General features: G+C 42.3%; 3 protein-coding genes across 3 annotated transcripts in view; 1 reads left to right on the top strand and 2 right to left on the bottom strand.

Annotated features, from left to right (window-relative positions):
* Window positions 1–17517, bottom strand: part of LOC144683854 (sodium- and chloride-dependent neutral and basic amino acid transporter B(0+)-like) — a 453756-nt gene extending 436239 nt beyond the window's left edge. Inside the window, exon 1 of the transcript XR_013577349.1 lies at window positions 17405–17517. The gene's annotated coding sequence lies outside the window, so the exon portion shown is untranslated. The remainder of the gene's footprint in view (window positions 1–17404) is intronic.
* The window catches only part of LOC144683856 (sodium- and chloride-dependent neutral and basic amino acid transporter B(0+)-like), a 435158-nt gene that overhangs the window by 275940 nt on the left and 136153 nt on the right, over window positions 1–23065 (top strand). The gene's annotated exons all lie outside the window — the stretch shown is intronic.
* The window catches only part of LOC144684041 (sodium- and chloride-dependent neutral and basic amino acid transporter B(0+)-like), an 86491-nt gene that overhangs the window by 48142 nt on the left and 15284 nt on the right, over window positions 1–23065 (bottom strand). The window contains exons 3-7 of the mRNA XM_078547756.1: window positions 20844–20975; window positions 18755–18922; window positions 17405–17543; window positions 16458–16590; window positions 2955–3095 (exon numbers count right to left, since the gene is read on the bottom strand). Coding sequence (XP_078403882.1) covers window positions 2955–3095; window positions 16458–16590; window positions 17405–17543; window positions 18755–18922; window positions 20844–20975 — 713 coding nt within the window. The remainder of the gene's footprint in view (window positions 1–2954; window positions 3096–16457; window positions 16591–17404; window positions 17544–18754; window positions 18923–20843; window positions 20976–23065) is intronic.

Below are 23065 nucleotides of genomic sequence, written 5' to 3'. Positions count from 1 at the left end.
TGACCTTAGACCTACCCATGTGACCCTACAACTCTCCCCCATCACCCTCCATCCCGAGCAGGTGAATATCCATGCCTCCTACTTTCCTGAGCAGTCCACCCCATGACAATAGACATACCTGCCCCCTCTTCCTTCTGACTCCCAGAATCCGATTTTACTTCTATGTCCCCTTAACAACCCTCAGCGTCCTTTCAGCCAATCATCAAGGTACCCTCACCCTCCCACCCTACCGGCTCCCTTAAACCTCACCATCCCCTCCTATCAACAATACCCTCAGTATTCCCCCCAGGACTCATCATTTGACCCCTCTCTCTGAACCCTTTTCCGCTTTCCCCTCATGCCTTTCCACAGGCGCAAACTCCTTTATGCCTGTTCACACCTGCACACACCTTCATGCCTGTTCACACCTGCACATCCCCTCATGCCTGTTCACACCTGCACACCCCTTCATGCCTGTTCACACCTGCACACACCTTCATGCCTGTTCACACCTGCACACACCTTCATGCCTGTTCACACCTGCACATCCCCTCATGCCTGTTCACACCTGCACATCCCCTCATGCCTGTTCACACCTGCACACCCCTTCATGCCTGTTCACACCTGCACAGCTCCATACCCATTCACAACTAAACACCTCCCATGCACAATATATATTAATGATTTAGATGAGGGAATTAAATGTAATATCTCCAAATTTGCACATGACACAAAGCTGGGTGGGAGGGTGAGCTGTGAGGAGGATGCAGAGATCCTTCAGTGTGATTTGGACAAGCTGAGTGAGTGGGCAAATGCATGGCAGATGCAGTATAATGTGGATAAATGTGAGGTTATCCATTTAGGTAGCAAAAACAGAGGGCAGATTATTATCTGATTGGCTATAAATTGAGAGAGGGGAATGTGCAACGAGACCTGGGTGTCCTTGTACACCAGTCGCTGAAGGTAAGCATGCAGGTGCAGCAGGTGATAAAGAAGGCAAATGGTATGTTGGCCTTCATAGCCAGAGGATTCGAGTACAGGAACAGGGATAACTTGCTGCAATTATACAGGGCCTTGGTGAGTCCACACCTGGAATATTGTGTGCAGTTTTGGTCTCCTTATCTGAGGAAGGATGTACTTGCTATAGAGGGAGTGCAGCGAAGGTTTACCAGACTGATTCCTGGGATGGCGGGACTGACATATGAGGAGAGATTGAGTCAGTTTTATATTCGCTGGAGTTCAGAAGAATGAGGGGGGATCACATAGAAACCTATAAAATCATAACAGGACTAGACAGGATAGATGCAGGAAGGATCATTCCAATGGTGGGGGAGTCCAGAACCAGGGGTCGCAATTTGAGGATATAGGGTAGACCATTTAGGACTGAGATGAGGAGAAATTTCTTCATCCAGAGACTGGTGAGCCTGCGGAATTCGTTACCACAGAAAGTAGTTGAAGCCAAAACATTGTATGTTTTCAAGAAGGGGTTAGGTATAGTTCTTGGGGCGAAAGGGATCGAATGATATGGGGAGAAGTCGGGAGCAGGCTATTGAGTTGGATGATCAGCCATGATCATAATGAATGGCGGAGCAGGCTCGAAGGGCCGAATGGACTACTCCTGCTCCTAGTTTCTATGTTTCTATGTTTCTAAGCCCATTCACACCTCCACAACACCCCATGCCTATTCATACCTGCTGACCCCACTTCCCCCTGCCCACATTCCACCACGGCCATTCCCACCCTTCCACTCCATACCACCTCAGCCATTCCATGACCCTCGCAGCATCTCTCGCTCTTTCCTACCACTTCCAATCTCCCAGGCCCTCCTCTAGACCTCCACACCCGCCCCACCTCTTTGTTCCTCTTCTCCCACCTAATCCTCCACCCAGCACAGACCATTGCTGCCCAATAGTACCTCATGCAGCCATCAACCTGCAGCCTGAAGATCCACATCCTGGAAGCTCCAGCAGCAAGAAGGTCCACCTACTGCAGTGAGAAGATTCACATCCTGGAAGTATCTGCAGTGCGAAGATCCACATGATAGATGCTCCACCCACCCACTGCTGCATGTGGTGTTCCAGGGTCCATGGTCACTGGAGGCCTCCATCTTCTGATCTCCACAGGCTGCCCCAGGCCTTCTTCCGGGTGAGTACCAATATTTTCACGCCACATTGGTCTGGGTGTGTTCTGGATTTGCAGGATATCCCACTGGTAGTGTGGATAATTGGACAATGGGGGACAATTCCAGTCAGCATTCATCTGCATTCCATTAACAGGATACAAGGCAGCTTCATGCCAGCCCCTGGCAGGAATAGCGACCTGCCATGACTGGTGGGAGTGCACATTCCTACCATCATATCACGCCAGTGGGAAAACCAATTTTTCAGCTTTAGCCACACTGACCACACCCCCCCACCACTCCCCACTGCCTGCCATTAAACCAGCTGCAGCTGGGACTGAAAAATCCCGGCCTTAGTCTTCCGGCATCTTGGTGTTTTTTAGCACTTTAGTGGCACAGAGGGCTTTTGATCCCCAGCTGCCACAATGTTGGATGGTATTGTTACAGAATGGTGTCTCTTAAAGAAGTCTTTGTAGTCTTCAGTAGGTTAACCGGAAGTCTTTATTAACCAGTAGAACTATTTGCACATGTACAGTAAAGGGTACAGGCTAGGAGCTATCTCCATGTTTAGGTCTTACCTGTCTCTGTTCAACACCACATTGACCTCTGGGTCTGGGTCATGTGCCTTCTTACATCACTGTGTGGGTGGCTCTGTGCTCAGTCTCACCCAGACGCTTATACTACAGTAATCAGAATGATTGAAATAGGTTTTCCTATGATTGAATGTAGCCCAAAAGACAACACTGCACTCTTAACATGGATACATCAAACTTGCAGCAAATTAAATAAATGATACATCAAACACAATGACTAAAAAATAGACTTGAAACTCAGTCAATTATATTGTTGTGTTTACCTCAGCGTCAGCCAGTTTGGAGAAGTCTGACTGGCTTCCAATGTAGAATTCAATTCCTTTACCGGCTCCCTCCAGGGTAACACCTCGGATCAGGAGTATGGCCAGAACCACATAAGGGAATGTCACAGTGAAATAAACCACCTGAACATGGAGAGTAACTTGTTAGATTTTCCTGTATTGCTAGTACAACATTTACAGTATTGAGCCCAATTGAATGGTAAACTGATAGCATTGTCATCAAAGCAGAGAATGAAGCAGAACACAATTGGAGGAGTAACAATTACTTAAAAATGTATAATTAACACTGAAACCAAAACAAAAATAGCTGAAAAAACTCAGCAGGTCTGACAGCATCTGCGGAGAGGAACACAGTTAATGTTTCGAGTCCGTATGACTCTTCATCAGAACAGTTCTGATGAAGAGTCATACGGACTCGAAACATTAACTGCATTCCTCTCTATAGATGCTATCGGACCTGCTGAGTATTTCCAGCTATTTTTGTTTTTGTTTCAGATTTCCAGCATCCGCAGTATTTTGCTTTTATAATTAACACTGAGATACATATTGTAACAGAATTTAAATAGCATAATTCTAGCTTATTTATATCCCATATTCAGGAAAGTAACAAATTTAAACAGGAGAATAGAACAGAGTGATGAATATATTTGACTCCTTTTACTCCTTAGGTTTCTTATACCCTCATTGTCCAGACAAATCTAATTTTTTTCAAATAAAATCATGGCCCTAATCTGCCCAATCACGTAGCCAGTCTTGCTCAGCCATCCAGAGCAGTTAGAAATCCACATACCTACATATATATATACAAAATACGAGCAAAAGTAGGCCACTCAGTCCCTCAAGCCTGCTCCGCCATTCAACAAGATCTTGGCTGATCTGATTGTAACCACCTGCCTACCTCCGATAACCTTTCACCCCTTGTTTATCAAGAATCTATCAGCGTCTGCTTTAAAAATATTCAAAGACTGTGCCTCCACTGCCTTTTGATGAAGGGAGTTCACTACCATCTGAGAGAAAAAACTTCTCATCTGTCTTAAATGGGCAACCCCTTATTTTTAAACATTAAGATAAAAGCAAAATATTATTTTTAAAAGTGGCCCCTAGTTCTAGATTCTCCCACAAGAGGAAACATCCTCTCCATATCCACCCTGTCAAGACCCCTCAGGATCTTAAAGGTTTCAAACAAGTTTCCTCTTACTCTTCAAAACTCCAGCAGATACAAGCCTAGCCTATCCGACCTTTCCTCATAAGACAGCCCGCTCATTCCAGGTATTAGTCTGGCAAATGTTTTTCTGTTGCCAGGTCTTGAAAATTGCAGCTATGAGGAAAGATTGGATAGGATGGGGTTGTTTTCCTTGGAACTGAGGAGGCCGAGGGGTGACCAGATTGAGGTGTACAAGATTATGAGGGGCCTAGATAGAGTAGATAGGGCTGCCCCGTTTCCCCTAGCAGTGAGGTAAATTACCAGGGGCACAGATTGAAGGTGATTGGTAGAAGGATTAGAGGGGACATGAGGAAACATTTCTTCACCCAGAGGGTGGTGAGTGTTTGGAATTCACTGCCTGGTTTGGGGGTGGAGGCAGAAACCCTCAACTCATTTAAAAGGCTCCTGGATCTACATCTAAAATGCTGTAACCTGTTAGGCTGTGGATCAGGTGCTGGAAGGTGAGGTTAAAATGGGCAGCTAGTTTTTTTTTCCTTTTTGGCCGGAGCAGGCATGGTGGGCTGAATGGCCTCTTTCTGTGCTGTAACTTTTCTATGGTTCTAACTACTTCCAATACATTTACATCCTTCCTTAAATAAAGAGACCAATGCTATTCACAGTACTCCAGATGTGATCTCACCAGTATCCTGTACAACAGTGCCCTGTAGCATAACCTCCCAACATTTATATTCAATTTCCCTCTGTTATGGACATGATTTTCCAGACAGGTTTCTCATTAGAAACATCAAACTTTATTTATAGGCTGCAGCAGCAGTTACATGTTTCCGTCAAGCTCTACAGCTAGAAGAAGAACTTCCACTCTAAGATTCGCCATGCTTAGAGCTGATTTGTTCACACTGTCATGTGATACAATACATCTCAATAAGTCTTAAAGCTACACTCACTACATTCCTTAAAATTATTACATTCCTCCCCCTTTAAATTTTTTGTACTGTTTGTGTTTACTAGAAGATCTACCTTCATGACATTACAAATACATATACGGGTCATGGAATTATAAGTTCAGTCTCTCAGGTGGTTTTCTGATCCAGGTGGAACATTGTAGCTCCACGACTTTCGAATTTCTCACAGGGTCCACATTATCTGGAACTGCGGCAACATCAGGTACCTCTTTAGGCACAGGCAGTTCTGTGTTATCTACTACGACAGAGACATCTGGTGTCTCTATCCTTGGTTGAACAATTTCAGCAGGGGCCAAGGGTTCTATAATGATTACAGGTGGAACATCATTTTTTTTGGGATTTCTCCCTTCTTTTCAAATGATCCACATGTTTGTGGGTGATCCAGCCCTCCACTTCTATGTAATATGACAAGGGTCCAGTCACAAAAACTATTACACCAGGTAACCACTCGCATCTTGGAAAGTTATGTGACTTTTCCTTTCAATGGCTCTTTAGCTTCATTCAGCTGATTCTTCAGCTCTTTGCGAGACAGCTAGCTTCACTGAGCTGGCACTCCTTTGGAGTTTCTCCGAGCACCTGTCTCCTGGCTGTACCCAGCTATGTATGACTCCCAGGGCTTCCTGTGAGCCCACTCCGATTACCCGGGCTTCCCCTGGAACACTGCAACAAGCGTTTTTTTTTTTAAACTCTGCAGTATTTTTACTTACTGTGCACTGCAGGTTGTTTTTAAACCTTCCCTTACTTGTGGCTGTGTGTCAGCGTCTCTGACCTACCGAATTATACTGTTTAAGACAGACTTCATTTCTTTATGTTGCTGAATGATTACACATTCCTTTTGCATTTGATCTTGAAGGACAATCAACTGTTCTTTCAACGGTTTATTTTCTTTTGCCCTCCCTCTGGGGTCTCCTGTTTCCCTTGGCAGAGTTGCCCTCTCTCTGCAGTATGTTGTTTCCTTTGGAAGACTTGCCCTCTCTCTGGGGTCTCTTCTAATTTTCTGTCCATAGCTATTTTTCTAGTATTTACCACTTTAAATGTATTTCCGCTTTAAGAGCAGTCACCATTTTTTTCACTCGGGCTGTCTCTGCAGCTGTCAGCTTTTCTCTGCAGCTGTCAGCTTTTCTCTGCAGCTGTCAGCTTTTCTGCTCTGTTTCTGAGTTTTCCACATTTTTTGTGTTTTGGCTGGTATGCCGGCAAACATAGCTGCTTTTTTTTAAACTTTGTAAAACTTCATTCCTGTTCAAAGAAACACAGCAATGATTTATTCTCTATTTTCTGGGCCATTCTGCAGTTTTTTTCTCCTTTTCTTACTAACTCCACAGGTTCTTTTGATGTTGGACTCCAAGCAGCCTTGTTGTCCGATCGGGGCCATTTTTTAAAAAAAAATTAAAACTGCAGCACTGCTTTCTGCTCTGTTTGCCCTTTTTTTAATTTGCAAGCTATCACTTCTGCAGCAGGCACTTTTTTTATTTTTAACTCTGCAGTCTATTTTTTTACTGTGCCCTGCAGGTTGTTTTTAAACCTTTCTTTACTTGCAGCTGTGTGCCAGCTTCTCTAACTTACTAAGCCTGCGAAGCTGCCACCTATTTTATACTATAAGTACAGGTTCTCTTTTTCTTTTTTTTTATTCTTGTGTCTGCAGGTCCTGTTTTTTTTTTAATGTTGAGGGTGCTCTGAGAGATTTCTCAGATATTTGGATTGGGGCCCTTTTTTTGCATTAACTTAAAGTGACAGTGCCTCTGTTTCTTCTATTTGAACTCTGCAGCATACTTGGTGAGTATATTTTCCTTTTTGTCTGTTTAAACTAGATACTCAGTTGTTGAGCAAGGGACAATGCTGGACCTGATCTATCCTCATCACCAGTTTTTTATGGACTTGATTTTCCAGACAGGTTTCTCATTAGAAACATTGAACTTTATTAACAGGCTGCAGCAGCAGTAACATGCTTCCATCAAGCTCCACAATGAGAAGAAGAACTCACACTCTAAGGTTCCCTGCACTTAGAGCTGATTCGTTCACACTGTCATATCACACTGTACAACACAATAAGTTTTAAAGCTACAATCACTACATTTCTTAAAGCTACAACTACTCCATCCTCACAATAAGAAATATTATTCTATTAGCTTTCCTAGTTACTTGCTTTACCAGCCTTTTGTGATTCATGCACTAGGACACCCAAATCCCTCTGAATCTCAGTGCTCTGCAATATCTTGCCATTTAGATAATATGCTTTTATGTATCCTTCCTGCCAAAACAGACAATTTCAAATTTTCCCACATTAAACTCCATTTTCCAGATCTTTACCTACTCACTTAACATATCTTTGCCCCTTTGTAGCCTCCTTATGTCCTTTTCACAACTTACTTTCCTACCTATCTTTGTGTCATCAGCAAATTTTGCAACTAAGTCATTTATATAAATTGTAAAAAGTTGAGTCACCAGCACTGGTCCCTGTGTTACATCCTGCCAACCAGAATAAGACCCATTTATGTCTACTCTCTGTTTCATATTAGCTAGCCAATCATCTATCTATGCCAATATGTCACCCCCTACGCCATGAGTTTTTATTTTCCGCAATAACCTTTGATGTGGCACCTTATCAAACATCTTCGGAAATCTAAGTACAGTACATCCACCACTCCCCCTTTATCCACAGTATATGTGACTCCTTCAAAGAACTCCAATAAGTTGGTTAATCATGATTTCCCTTTCACAAAAACCATGTTGAGCCTGCCTGATTGCCTTGAATTTTTTCCAACCTTATTAATGTTATTGCCATAACATTTTTAATAACATCTTGTAACATTTTCTCTATGACTGATGTTAAGCTAACTGGCCCAGAGTTTCTTGTTTTCTATCTCCCTTCCTTTATGGATAAAGAAGTTACGTTTGCTATTTTCCGATGGAACCTTCCCTGAATCTAGGGAATTTTAGAAAATTAAAACCAACACATCTACTATCTCACTAGCCACTTCTTTTAATACCCTAGGATGAAGTCTATCAGGACCTGAGGATTAGTCAGCCCACAGCTCCAGCAATATGCTCAATGCCACATACTTTCCTGGTGATTGTAATTTTCCTGAGTTCCTCCCTCCCTTCCATTTCCTGATTTATAGCTATTTCTGGGATGCTACTTGTATCCTCTATAATGAAGACCTGTTCAAATCATATGCCATCTCCTTATTTTCCATTATTAATACACTAGACTCACTTCCAATAGGACCAATGCTCACTCTGTTAACTCTTCTCTTATTTATATATCTATAGAAACTCTTGCTTTTTCTAGCTAGACTTTCTCACGTACACTATTTTTTCCATCCTTATTAATCTTATTGCCATTCTTTAACTTAGAAAAGAGAGATGGTTGAAGTAAGTTATATGTGTGGTTGGGTGTTTTGAGAATAAGGTATATTTTTAATGTTTAAGTTTGATTTGTAGTTCTGTATTTGTCTATTAAGAAAAGGAGAAGTTGATTTTTCGTTTCACTTTAAAAGGTGCTTGCATTCTAATGAGATTTTTACGACTCTTGAAGGGAGTAAAACCAACAAGGTTAGAAAAAAACTGCACTGTTGCCTAGCAGCCAGAAGCCCCACAGAGATAGAAGGGCAGGTTGAGTTCAGTTGAAAGCAGTTTGAGTTCAGTTGGCCATTATGCTGTAAGTTGAAGGGAACAGTTTAAGTCTCTCTCTAGCTGACAGACTAGCAGACTGCTGAGGGAAATAATTCTAAGAATCTAAATGAGTTGCTCTAAAGCTAAAGTAATAATGAATGTCAAGTGAATTCTGGATCTCAAGGGAGATACCAAGTTGCCAGCAGTCTACTGGGAGAGGGAACTGCAGAGAGAGTAGATTTCCCAAAAGAACCAAAAGGCCCCAAGGCCAAGGAGTGAGACAGAAAGGAGGCATCCCGAGAAGATCTTCCAGTCAAAGAAAAAAACAGGAGACCATAGGAAAAGGTCCTGCTCTGTTGAAGTGACAGTAAGAAGCAGAGAGGAAGACTCCAAGTTTCAAGCTTAAAGGGAGAAAGCTGCAGGAAGCATATTTAAAGCAAGATAGGCATCCGAGAAGCCAGCAGATCCAAGGAGACAGCTGAAGGTCTGTAACTCTTTGCTATGGGCATGTGAAGCTGTGGTGTACAGTTGACGGCTGAGTCGGTGAGAGCGAATGCACAGAAGAAAGCTTGAATGCACATGGTGACCCAAGGGAGAGGAACATTGAAAGGAGAGTTCAAAACCCTGGAGGTGGACCCTTGCAGAAGGCATCTGAGAGAAAGCGTCAGTTTGGGAGAAGGCTCCAAAGTGATTTCTTGGAGGCTGAGATCGGAAACCCTCATGTTCAGTGAGACCGGTTGGCTCACGGTGTAACAAGTGTCTGGGTGGAGTTGAGAAGAGATCCATAGCATCTGTTTGGGTGGCATCTATCACTTGGTTTCAGAGTGCGGTGTTTCTGACCACAGGTCACCTATTGGTGACCATGGACTGTGTAGTTACTGTGAACATTAGAGTGTAAGATAGCTTTTGTAACTTGTGTTATCCTTACAAATCTGCATATATATCTGTAAAGTTATAGTTGTGAGTGAAGGACTATTGTAATATAGTTCATCCTTTCTGGTTTAATATATATTTTATTATTTTGTCAAAAGTTCATCAGCTGATTCCCGTGACTCTGTTCAGTAGCTACTCTCCATATATCTAACCAAAAATAAAAGTTAGGACCTATCAAGCTGTGTTCCACCCTGGGATCAGGCTTGTCCAGTAGTAACATCAGCTGGGGTCATAACAGTAATATTCTATCCAATCTTTTGACCTGCCACCCGTCTTTGCACAATTATATGGTTTTTCTTTAAGTTTGATACTGTCTTAAACTTTTTTAGTTAACCACGGATGGTGAGTCCTCCCCTTGGAATTTTCTTTCTTGTTGGAATGTTTCTATTCTGAAATAGCCCTTTAAATGTGTGTCACTGTATCTCTATTGACTTATCTCTTAACGTCATTTGCCAGTTCACTTTAGCTATGATTTTATGCCTTCATAGTTGCTCTTATTTAAGTTCAGAATACTAGTCTTGGATCCCTCTTCTCTCCCTCAAACTGAATGTAAAATGCAATCATATTATGACTGCAGCTACCTAGTGATACCTTCTCTATGAAGTTATTAATTAATCCTATCTCATTGCACAATACCAGACCTAGTATAGCCTGCTCTCTAGTTGGCTACAGAATGTACTGTTCTAAGAAACTATTCTGAAAACATTATATGAACTCATCATCAATACTACCATTGCCTATCTGATTTTTTCAGTCTAATTGTAGATTAAAATCACCCATGATTATGCTGTATCTTTCCGACAAGCTCCCATTATGTCTTCCTTTGCACCTTGTCAACTGTATAGTTACAATTAAGGAGTCTGTACACCACTCCCACAAATGATTTCTTGCCTTTTCTCATCTCAGCTCAAACTGCTTCTACACCCTGGTTTCCTGAACTTAGGTCATCCCTCTCTAATGTGTTAATGCCATCATTAATTAACAGAGACACCCCTCCATCTATTCCTAGCTTCTTGTCCTACCTAAATGTCACAGACCCCTCAATATTCAGGTCCCAATCTATGTCATCTTGTAGCCATTTCTCTGTAATGGCTATCAGATCATACTCATTTCTATTTGCTCTATCAGTTTATCTGCTCTAGAAGGCATAGGGGAGAATTAAGGCCCACCCAGCGTGATGCGCACCCGGAAAGCGCTGAGCATCCCTGTGTGGGCGGGGGGAGTAAGCTGAGTCAGGGCTTGTGCTCTTTCGCGCACATGCAGAAATCTCCCTGAGACACAGAGCTGCCTCAGGGAGATTAGTTTGTTATTTGAAAATCTTAATAAAGAGAAAAAAAAATTAAGACATGTCCCCTAATGTGACAGTGTCAGATGAGCTGGGACATGTCAATGAATTTTATTTAAAAATTTTATCAAACTTTAAAAACCTTCATGAAACCTCAGCCAAAGGATGAGGTTTCATGATAAATGCAAAGGCCACCTGGGCTCTTTGCCTGCCCGCCAACTTTAAGGTTGGACGGGCAGCTCAGTTTATTAGTTTAATTGACATTTACATGGCCTTAATAGGCCTTTGACAGTTTGAGTGGGCGTGCAGCCAATTCCGGTGTGTGCCCGCCAAACTCAAGATCTGAATAACACGCAGTGACATCGGGACGCACGCCATATGTGACCGTGCATCATTTTACGCATCAGCGAGCGGGCCCCACCCCCACTCATCGACCTGAAGATTCTGGCCATAGAAAATAGGAGCAGTTCATTCGGCCCTTGAGCCTGCTCCACCATTCAACATGATCATGTCTGAGTATCTATCTCAATGCCATACTCCCACCTCTCCCAATACTCCTTGGCACCTTTAGTGTCTAGAAACCTATCTATTTCCAGTGACTCAGCCTCCCAGCCCTCTGTGGTAGAGAATTCCACGGGCAGAATTTTGCCCTTGCTGGGCGTGCGGGCCCCACCGGCTCGGTGGCGGGCGGACAGCCGACCCCCGCCACCAAAATGGGGCCCGCCACCATTTTGAGTGGGTGGGCCAATTAAGGCCCGCCCAGCGGCCTTCCTGACAGGAGGCGCTATGCAGCCTTTGGCGGGCTGTGTGGGAGGTGGGGTGGGGGTGGGGGGGGGGGGCGCGGGAGGTGGGGGGGCGCGGTGGGGGTGCAGATTCCCCAGCTGTCAAGGTGCGTTCTTCCACATATGCACGTGAAAGAGTGCACTGCTCCCTGAGACTAAGTGCTGTCTCAGGGAGATTAGTGACAGTGCACAAAAGTTAAAATTGAGAAAAATAAAAATATTATTAACATGTCCCCCCTCTTGTGACAATGTCACACGAGATGGGACATGTTAATAAAAATGACATAAACTTTATTAAACTTTTTAAAAACGGACATGAAATTTCATCCCGCCAGTGGATGAGGTTTCATGTATTATCAGAAGCCCACTGGGGCTCCTGGCCTGCCCACCAGCCTTAAGGTTGGACGGGCAGGTCTTTAGTGATCTTAATTAGCCTATCAATGGCCTTAATTGGCCATTGACTGGTTGGCGGGCGGACAGCTGATTTCGCTGTCCACCCGCCTTCCTAAAAATTTAAAGGGACCAGGATGACGCCGGGGGTTCCTCCCGATGTCATTCTGCGTCATTTTCCCATCGGCAAGCGGGCCCTGCCCCCAAAACGCCAACAGGAAAATTCTGTCCCACATGTTCACCACCCTCTGAGTGAAAAAAATTATCCTTATCTCAGTCCTAAATAGCCTACCCTGTATCCTGAGGCTGTGACCAATTGTTCTAGACCACCCCAGCCGGGGGAAACATCATCCCTGCATCCAGTCTGTCCAGCCCTGTCAGAATTTTATATGTTTCAATGAGGTCCCTCTCATTCTTCTAAACTCCTATGAATACAAGTCTAGTCGACCCACTCTCTCCTTATGTGACAGTCCTGCCATCCCAGGAATGAGACTGGTGTTTTGAATGCTATGTGCATTAAAATACAGAAACTTTAGATTTGTCCTTTTCTTATTGTTGTGAAGTCTAGCCTTAGCTGCTGATTTACTCTTTGATTTGTACTCTCTGTCCCTTCCTGTCATGATCTGTTTATCATTTCCTGTATTAGTACCTTTCTCTCTTGCCTTGTCTCTACTCTTTGATTTACCACATCTTCCCAAATTTGATCCCCTGCCCCCTTGATTTAGTTTAAAACACTCTCTACTTGTGTGAGGCCCCTTGGGGATGAGCGACCATAACATGATAGACTTCTTCATCAAGATGGTGAGTGACGTAGTTGATCCTGAGACTAGGGTCCTGAATCTTAATAAAGGAAACTACGATGGCATGAGGTGCGAGTTGGCTATGATGGATTGGGAAACGTTACTTAAAGGGATGACAGTGGATAGACAATGGCAAACATTCAAAGACATTCATGGGTGAACTGCAACAATTGTTTATTCCTATCTGGCGCAAAAGTAAAACAGGAAAGGTGGCCAAACCATTGCTTACAAGGGAAATTAGAGATAGTATTAGCTCCAAGGAAGAGGCATACAAATTGGCCAGAAAAAACAACAGACCTGAGGATTGGGAGCAGTTTATAATTCAGCAAAGGAGGACCAAGGGATTGATTAAGAAGGGGAAAATAAAGTACAAGAGTAAGCTTGCAGGGAACATAAAAACTGACTGTAAAAGTTTCTATAGGTATGTGAAGAGAAAAAGATTGGTGAAGACAAATGCAGGTCCCTTACAGTCAGAAACAGGGGAATTTATAATGGGGAACAAAGAAATGGCTGACCAACTAAATACATACTTTGGTTCTGTCTTCACAAAGGAGGACACAAATAACATACCAGAAATGTTGGGGAACACAGGGTTTAGTGAGAGGGAGGAACTGAACGAAATCAGTATTAGTAGGGAAATGGTGTTGGAGAAATTGATGGGACTGAAGGCCGATAAATCCCCAGGGCCTGATAATCTACATCCCAGAGTACTTAAGGAAGTGGCCCTCGAAATAGTGGATGCATTGGTAGTCATCTTCTGAGATTCTATAGACTCTGGAACAGTTCCTACAGATTGGAGAGTAGCTGATGTAACCCCACTATTTAAAAAGGGAGGTAGAGAGAAAACAGGGAATTACAGACCAGTCAGCCTGATGTTGGTTGTGGGGAAAATTCTAGAGTCCATTATAAAAGATTTAATAGCTGAGCACTTGGAAATCAGTGGCAGAATTGGAAAGAGTCAGCATGGATTTACGAAAGGGAAATCATGCTTGACAAGTCCACTGGAATTTTTTGAGAATGTAACTAGTAGAGTTGATGAGGGGGAGCCAGTGGATGTGGTTTATTTGGACTTTCAGAAGGTTTTCGACAAAGTCCCACATAAGAGATTAGCGTGTAAAATTAAAGCACGTGGGATTGGGGGTAGTGTATTGAAATGGATAGAAAACTGGTTGACAGACAAGAAACAAAGGGTAGGAATAAATGGGTCTTTTTCCGAATGACAGGCAGTGACTAGTGGGGTACCACAGGGATTGGTGCTGGGACCCCAGCTATTCACAATATATATTAATGATTTAGATGATGGAGCTAAATGTAATATCTCCAAATTCGCAGATGACACAAAGCTGGGTGGGAGGGTGAGCTGTGAGGAGGATGCAGAGATGCTTCAGTGTGATTTGGACAGCTGAGTGAGTGGGCAAATGCATGGCAGATGCAGTATAATGTGGATAAATGTGATTTGGTAGCAAAAACAGGAAGGCAGATTATTATCTGAATGGCTATAAATTGAGAGAGGGGAATGTGCAACGAAACCTGGGTGTCCTCGTACACCAACTGTTGAAGGTAAGCATGCGGGTGCAGCAGGCGGTAAAGAAGGCAAATGGTATGTTGGCCTTCATAGCGAAAGAATTCGAGTACAGGAACAGGGATATCTTGCTGCAATTATACAGGGCCTTGGTGAGACCACACTTGGAATATTGTGTGCAGTTTTGGTCTCCTTATCTGAGGAAGGATGCTCTTGCTATAGAGGGAGTGCAGCAAAGGTTTATCAGACTGATTCCTGGGATGGCGGGACTGACATATGAGGAGAGATTGAGTCGGTTAGGATTATATTCGCTGGAGTTCAGAAGAATGAGGGGGGATTTCATAGAAACCTATAAAATTCTAACAGGGCTAGACAGGGTAGATGCAGGAAGGATGTTCCCGATGGTGGGGGAGTCCAGAACCAGGGGTCACAATCTGTGGATACGGGGTAGACCATTTAGGACTGAGATGAGGAGAAATTTCTTCATCCAGAGAGTGGTGAGCCTGTGGAATTTGCTACCAAGAAAGTAGTTGAGGCCAACACATTGTATGTTTTCAAGAAGGAGTTAGATATAGCTCTTGGGGCGAAAGGGATCAAAGGATATGGGGAGAAAGCGGGAGCAGGCTATTGAGTTGGATGATCAGCCATGATCATAATGAATGGCAAAGCATGTTTGAAGTGTCGAATGGCCTACTCCTGCTCCTATTTTCTATGTTTCTATGTTACTTCCCTAGTTATGTGGCTCCCTAGAACACCAGCCCCAGCATAGTTCAGATATAGCCTGTCCCAATGATACAATCCCCACTTTCCCCAGTATTGATGCCAGTGCCCCACGAACCGGAACCAACTTTCCCCACGCCAGTCTTTGAGCCACACATTCATTTCTCTAATCTTATTTGCCCTATGCCAATTGCACGTGGCTCAGGTAATAATCTAGAGATTGTTACCTTTGAGGTTCTGCCTCTTAATTTGGTGCCAAGCTCCTCAAACTGACTATGTAGAAACTCCTTCCTTATCCTGCCTATGTCATTGGTGCCTATATGGGCCATGACAACTGGATCCTTCCCCTCCCACTGCAAGTTCCTCTCCAGTCCTAAGCAGATGTCCCGAAACCTGGCACCAAGCAGGCAACACAGCTTTCTGGACTCTCGCTCTTTGCTGCAGAGGACAGTGTCAATCCCCCTCACTTTCCGGTCCCTTGCTACCACTACATTCCTTTTTGCTCCCCAACTTGAGTGGCTTAACCTTAGCATAAATTCCTGTTCTATTTTAAACCTTAGCAATACAACAGATCTTAACCACTCACCAGATACTTACCAGATATGCACTAAACAATCATTCCCTGTAGTAGTGAAAGAACCAATTCCTACTGTGTGAAGAAGTTAGAAAAAAGTGAAGCAGCACCTCCTCATCCAATTCCCTCAACTTACCAAACTCCAGCACTCCATTCAAAGTCTCACTCCAGTGCTAGGTCACACTGAGATGTGTGAATTTATATGTTCTGAAACTAAAGGGACTGGCTAAGCCCAGGTACACAAAAAAAAACAGTTCATGCTATTTTCCTTAATTAAATATTCACAGCTGCTCCCCAGTGGATAGCATCTATCTCCCTGCTTTGGCCCCTGGATGAGATTTAGAATTTAAACAGTACTTCCACTTAAATGTTAAATAGAAGTAGTATTAGAATTTTATAAAGAGATTTAAAATTCCCTCAACTCACCAAACTCTAACATTCCGTTCAAGATCGCACTCAAAACCTTGAATCAGTGGCTGAAACTCTTAGAATGATAGACACATTTCAGGAGTTTGGGGAATTGCTGCTGTTCTTTCACTCAGGAGAATGATCTTCAGATCTCACTCAGGCCTGAAGTGCTCATGAATTATGGATCTCCCACTGCCCAAAGAGTCACTGTTAACATCACCTGTGAGATAAACCAGTCCACTTCACTAATGATTTATAACTTCTAGTTTTATTGTTGCAGAAATCAGTACTTTGTCACTAGTTTTAACTTTATTCATCACCAATCACTTTACCTTTCCTGAAGATTTGACTCCTTTCGATAACGCTGCCCCAACCATTAGCCGGGCTAGAAGCAGACAGAGGGCTAAATGCCAGACTATCTCCCCAATCTCATCCATTGAATTGGTACGGCGTAAAACCACCTTACTGAATATAATAACAACAGAAAACAACTTGTATAAGGATACACTTCATTACATACACTGGTCTATTCGAAGCAACATACAAGAGTAGGCAGTCAGATAAAAATGGATTTGAAAGATATCCAATATAAAGAGAATCGGTTCTGCTTTTATAAATGAATTGTTACAAATAATTGGGATGAAGTTATACATCCTTTAGAATTTTCTCTGTATTTCCGAATTTTTTTTAAAATAGAAAACTTTGTTTAAACGCTGAGTGCTGATGAGATTCTCTGGAGAGCTGATTTGATTTGAAGGAGTTCCTGTCAGTGCTTCATTGGCTGCCTTACATTGCACTGTTAAAACTCCCTGGGTTAGTCACTGTGTGTCCCAATGAATCCAGCTCCTTCATATTGTTAATAATGGTATCTGCTCCCAGACAGTTTCCCTCAATTCAGTTCCCAGGTCTATGGGTTAAACGCAATACTGTATTCACTAAAAAATATAAGAAAGGACTAAAGTCAGTGATAATTGGAAGCATTTAATTTCCAGGATGAATCTCTTCCATCGAGGAACAAAAATGTAAAGAATGGTCAATGTATATTTTACTGCATAAGTATTGTCAAATAATCCGAGAGTATAAGTAACCATAGGTGTCTTAACAAACTAAAGACCCCCAGTTGTGATGTTATTTTGCAACAGGTGTATGATGTAAATAGCACCTCTATCTAAATCAAACAGCTTTTCACTCATTAAGCAGGACATTCACCCAACTAAGCTTCCCAAGAGGAAGTTACTGGTACAGCTGTGCAGGTTATAGGTGCCGCTAATTTACTTACTCCCAGTATTGCTCACTCGGACTCTGGTGAGGAATGTTGATTTCTGATCCATTTGGACAAGTTTCATTGTTTACATGCAGCCATGTTGTATTAACGATTTCAAAATACCCATCATCCAGAGTGAGATTGCAGAGTGGATCTAGAAAATGTGGAATGTTTTTTAGAATTACATTTCACTGGGAATGATGCTGTCATTTCTAGTGATATAATCAGGGTGACTGCTTTACTCTGACTGAATCAGTCCAATCCCTTTTATTACATGGTATTTTTAATGGCGTTCTCGGATTCTGAGAGTTTGTCTACAGTTTGAGCAGCTGGTTTACACCAAGTCACTTCTCATAAATGCTACATGGGATTAAAGGATTGCAACTGGCTTTTAAGGAGTTATTTTCCATGAATTGTGACCCCTTTTGACGAGTAGTTCTAGGACGGGGCCCTAGCAGTGCCCAATAGATGTGATTCACTCCACCAGAATTTCCAACATTTTTTGATAACAGTGGCTGAGTTACATACCTAGTGATACCGGCACCTGTCTAGGATGGTTCCAAAGTGAGGACCCTGGAAACATTGCATGGGTCAGTTTGTAGGCTGGTACATCCCAACATTTAAACTAGGACTTGATCTCAGCAGATCTTCGAAACCTTTATGTATAATAATTGCTTTAAAATCAAAACCAGGTCACATGCATGTCTAAGCACCTGCTCCTAAAAAGAAACAAGATAATTTCTTCATTTATAAGAAATTTTGTGACTACTAAGATGAGAAAAATGCAAAGAGTGCAAAACATTAGAAAAATAGTAAAATGGGAAATGTTTCTAAGGGGCTGAAAGAGTGAGAAAGAAAATATCTGAAGATGGAAAACAGAAGAACCTGATGCAAACAGGGAAAGAATGAGAAAAAAGGTTCTGGCCAACCAAGAACACTACCAAGAGCAATATTTGTGAAGCACAAGCACAGATCCAGGAATCAGGAGACATAAAGGTGAAAGAAAAAACAGAAAGATTGAGAAAGCAAAACAGACAGAATCAAAAACTGGTAACAAGTAGAGAGGTTTATAGGAATAAACATGCTGTTGTAAAATAAATTATGTCAATGAGCATTACCATGGAAAATAAACTAATTTTTTTTACATTCAATAAAAAAAATCAGTTGATATTGACTATCTGATACCTGAAAGCCCAGTGACTCAGCCACACAATCTTTACTCCTGATTTCTATCTAAGCGTTTCTACTGTAATATCAAAATGGAGATAACCATTGATACAAATGACAACATTTTCTCCCTCATCCTTTTACACAGAATGTAAAATAAACAGCCTACACTTTACCCAATAGAAGCGAAGACAGTACCTTTGGGAGTCCTGCTGCATGTTTCATCTGCACCCCACCAGCTGAAGCAGTCTGCCCACGGCAGGGGCGATTGGAAGGAAGCAAACAAGTAGTACAGGCTGTAGGCGAGGATGCAGTTGTAGGTGATAGTGGCAAATGTTGCTGCAAAGACCATAGCAATCCCGACACCTTAAAATGGAGTGAAGAGAGAGAACTTAGATTCAAAACTATGGATGTGAAATAAATTACTTCACTTGGATTCAATTGGCCATGCTCAGCAATTTTGTTTGATTGTAATCAATAGAGCAGTAATCTCTGATATGCTATTTATGTTCAGATAATTTTGTAGAATTATGATGCAAACTAGGCCTGAGCTGCATTTTTGCACTGTTTTTACAAACAATGTTCCATATGCAAAACAGTTTTTAAAAGCACCAGTAAAGCACTTCCTGGCATGGACAGTGAGCAGATATAATCATTAAGAGACTAGAGAAACTTTAGAAAACAGACTGAGAGGCAGTGAGAAAATTTTTTAAAAACTCATAAATGAGGAAGTATTTTGCAGAGAGAACCAGAGCAAATGAACATCTCCTCCTTATTAAAGCTAGTCTTCAATGGATTTGCTCTTGAGCAGTGGATGACCTGGAAAGTTGGGCATAACTTATATATTAGGCAGATGAATAAATGAATGATAGTGAATTTGTCACACAAAGTCGACGGGTGAAGAATGTTCAACCCTGTCCTAGCCCTGAATTCGCATCTTTCTCTAGACTCTATCGCTTCTGCTGCCTTGCTTTCTCCAAGTCCATGAAATCCATCTCCTGCTCCCTCAAACCTGTTTCCACCAAACTATTGACTATCCAAATAGCCTTCCTAGCTTTCATGTTAGCTGATATTTTTAATGGTTCCATCTACTCAGGTGCTGTCCCCTCTCCCCTTCAAATCTGTCATCATCACCACGCTCCTCATAAAACCCTCCCTTGACCCTTCTGTTCTTGCAGGCTATTGCTACACCTGCAACCTCCCTTTCCTCTCCAAAGTCCTTGAACCTGTTGTCACTTCCAAAATAGGTGCTCATCATTCTCATAATTCCATATTGGAATCCCACCAATCAGAATTCTGCCCTGACAACCACTGAAGTGGCCCTTATCAAAGTCACAAATCATATTCTATGTTACTGTGACCACAATAAAATGTACCTCCCCATCCTTCTCGAGCTAATTTCTTTGGTCCCACCACAAATTCTGTTACTTCACCATTGTTTCCATTTCTGGCCGATGTCTGAAGATTGGAAACTTGGTGTTGTGTTTGACCCTGAGATGAACTTCCCACCACATATCCACTCCATTGCCAAAACTGCCTACTTCCATCACCATAACATAACCTGTCTCTGACACTGCCTCAACTCATCTGTTGCTAAAGCCATCATTCCTGCCTTTGTTAGGTCTAGGCTTGCTAATTATAATGCTCTGATTTTTAGCTCATGATGCAGGGCTGGGTAATCCGTCCCTCCTGAAAAATCCACCACTATGTGTCTCCAGTCCCACAACAACATGGCTGACTTGTAATTGACCTCTGTGGCTTAGCAAGTCACTAAGTTGCAACACTCAGAAAAAGGCCAACTGAAACCCCAATCCTCTGAGGGCAATTAGAGATGGGTGATATATACTGATTTTGCCAACGAGGTTCGTATGCCAAGAATGAGTTGTTAAAATCAATAGAAACTACTGATCTGCATCCTTCAATCCCATTCAATGGCTGATGAGCCTCTAAATCAAATTAATAAAACAAACACAACACAATTAACCAATAACTCATTTAGAAAAATGTTCTATAAATCCAATATCTATGCTTGTAACTGAATAGCTGACAGAGAGTTCTCCTGATATTGGATTGAATATTGGACTGAATTTGTAACGAGAAAATAATAAATTTCACTTCTTGTCTCTGTCTATTCATTGATTGAATTGGACTTTATAAAGGATACTACAGATCAAGTTGGGTGTAACACTTCACCAAGACTTGCTTAAACCATCAATCTATCACTATGAATTAAATGATTGCTCATTGAAAGCGGTTGCCAAGCTTGTATTGTTCAATAAACATTAACCTTGTAAGATTGGCATGGCTCTCCACACTGCAACAGGTCCGAGGCTAGCAAACTGTCCAAAGGAAGTTTCCAAGAAAAACATTGGTATTCCAGTGAGTACCAGAATGAGTGAGTAGGGAATAAGAAACGCACCTGGAAAATATAGTAAAAGGGAGTGAAATAGATTGTATGGATATTAGAGTGACCAGGGTTATTCATGCAGTTTTGGAATGTACGTAATAATAAGGCTATTTTATTCAAGGAACACTTTTGCAGCTTGAAAACTGAATTGCAGCATGGCTTACATCGAAAAATTCACATATAGCCTAAGCAATCAGGTTAAAAACAGGCAAAAATGTAACAATCATGTGTAACAAAAACAGACAAACAAATTCAGCAGGTAACAGGGGAGTGGCAGATGGGATATTAAATTAAGGGTAATGTTAAACTAAAATGATGTTAAAATTAAAAACCAACAAACCATTCCTACATGCACTGAAGTACATATAAATTAAATAATTTAAGTACTTTGCTGAGCACCCGAACCATGCAAAATTAGGACTACATCAGTAACTTTTTTTTAATTCATTCATGGAATAAGGGCTTTGCTGGCTAGGCCAGCATTTATTGTCAAGCCCTAGTTGCCCTTGAGAAGGTAGTGGTGAGCTGCCTTCTTGAACCGCTGCAGTCCATGTGGTGTAGGTACACCCACAGTGCTGTTAGGGAGGGTGTTCCAGGATTTTGACCCAGCAACAGTGAAGGAACCGTGATATATTTCCAAGTCAGGATGGTGAGTGACTTGGAGGGGAACTTCCAGGTGATGGTGTTCCCATCTATCTGCTGCCCTTGTCCTTCTAGATGGTGGTGGTCATGGGTTTGGAAGGTGCTGTCTAAGGAGCCTTGGTGAATTCCTGCAGTGCATCTTGCAGATGGTACACACTGCTGCTAATGTGCATCGGTGGCGGAGGGAATTAATGTTTGTGAATGTAGTGCCAATCAAGTGGGTTGCTTTGTCCTGGGCAGTGTCAAGCTTCTTGAGTGTTGTGGGAGCTGCACTCATCCAGGCTAGTGGGGAGTATTCCATCACATTCCTGACTTGTGCCTCGTAGATGGTGAACAGGCTTTGGGGAGCCAGCAGGTGGGTTACTCATCGCAGGATTCCTAGCCTCTGACCTGCTCTTGTAGCCACAGTATTTATATGGCTAGTCCAGTTCATCCTCTGATCAATGGTAGCCCCGTGTTGATACTGCGGGATTCATTGATGGTGATGCCATTGAAAGTCAAGAGGCGATGGTTAGATTCACTCTTGTTGGAGGTAGTCATTGCCTGGGAATTGTGTGACACCAATGTTACTTGCCACTTGTCAGCACAAGCTTGGATATTGTCCAGGTCTTGCTGCATTTGGACATGGACTGCTTCAGTGTCTGAGGAGTCATGAATGGTGCTGAACATTGTGTAATCATCAGCGAACATCTCCACTTCTGACCTTATGATGGAAGGAAGGTCATTGATAAAGCATCTGAATACTGTTGGACCTAGGACACTACCCTGAGGAACTCCTGCAGTGATGTCCTGGAGCGAGATGACTGACATTCAACAACCACAACCATCTTCCTTTGTGCTGGGTATGACTCCAACCAAAGGAGAGTTTTCCCCCTGATTCCCAGTGACTAGATTTGCTAGGTCTCCTTGATGCCACACTTGTTCAAATGCGACCTTGATGTCAAGGACAGTCATCCTCACCAGTCCTGCATCTTACATGGTTGAAGGACTAAAAAGACCATTTCATATTAACAGAGAGACTAATTGTTATAACTGAAAATTGAAAGGTTACTCAGCATCTGAATACAAAACAAAGCAATTGCGATGAAAATTCAGGCTCTTATCCAATTCCATTACTCCAAGTTGTTTACAGGGAGTTCATTAAAGGGTCAGTGCAGGAGGTGAAAATACAGTCTATGCTCCCATCAAACACCTCTCACATCATTTTCTTATTTGGAAATGAAGCTCTGACCAATACTGTTGAAATTGCATAATGTCAAAGTGCAGAAAGACATGATTTTAACATCAAATAATACCATAGTATACAGAAAGAATTAACCAGATTGACATAATGCAACTGTTATTTTTTTTTCATTAAATTGTACTAGTTAGCTTTTATCCCTTGCTTGTTAAGTAGGGAAGTACGATTGAATATTAAACTAGTGAGGACTAAGCCTCTGAACTGAGTCTGACTCTACAGG

This window comes from Cetorhinus maximus, chromosome 8 (assembly GCF_964194155.1).
Source record: "Cetorhinus maximus chromosome 8, sCetMax3.hap1.1, whole genome shotgun sequence".
In the NCBI taxonomy this organism is placed as follows: Eukaryota; Metazoa; Chordata; class Chondrichthyes; order Lamniformes; family Cetorhinidae; genus Cetorhinus; species Cetorhinus maximus.
Note: the sequence above shows the minus strand (reverse complement) of the source record. Positions and strands in the feature narration are given on the sequence as shown.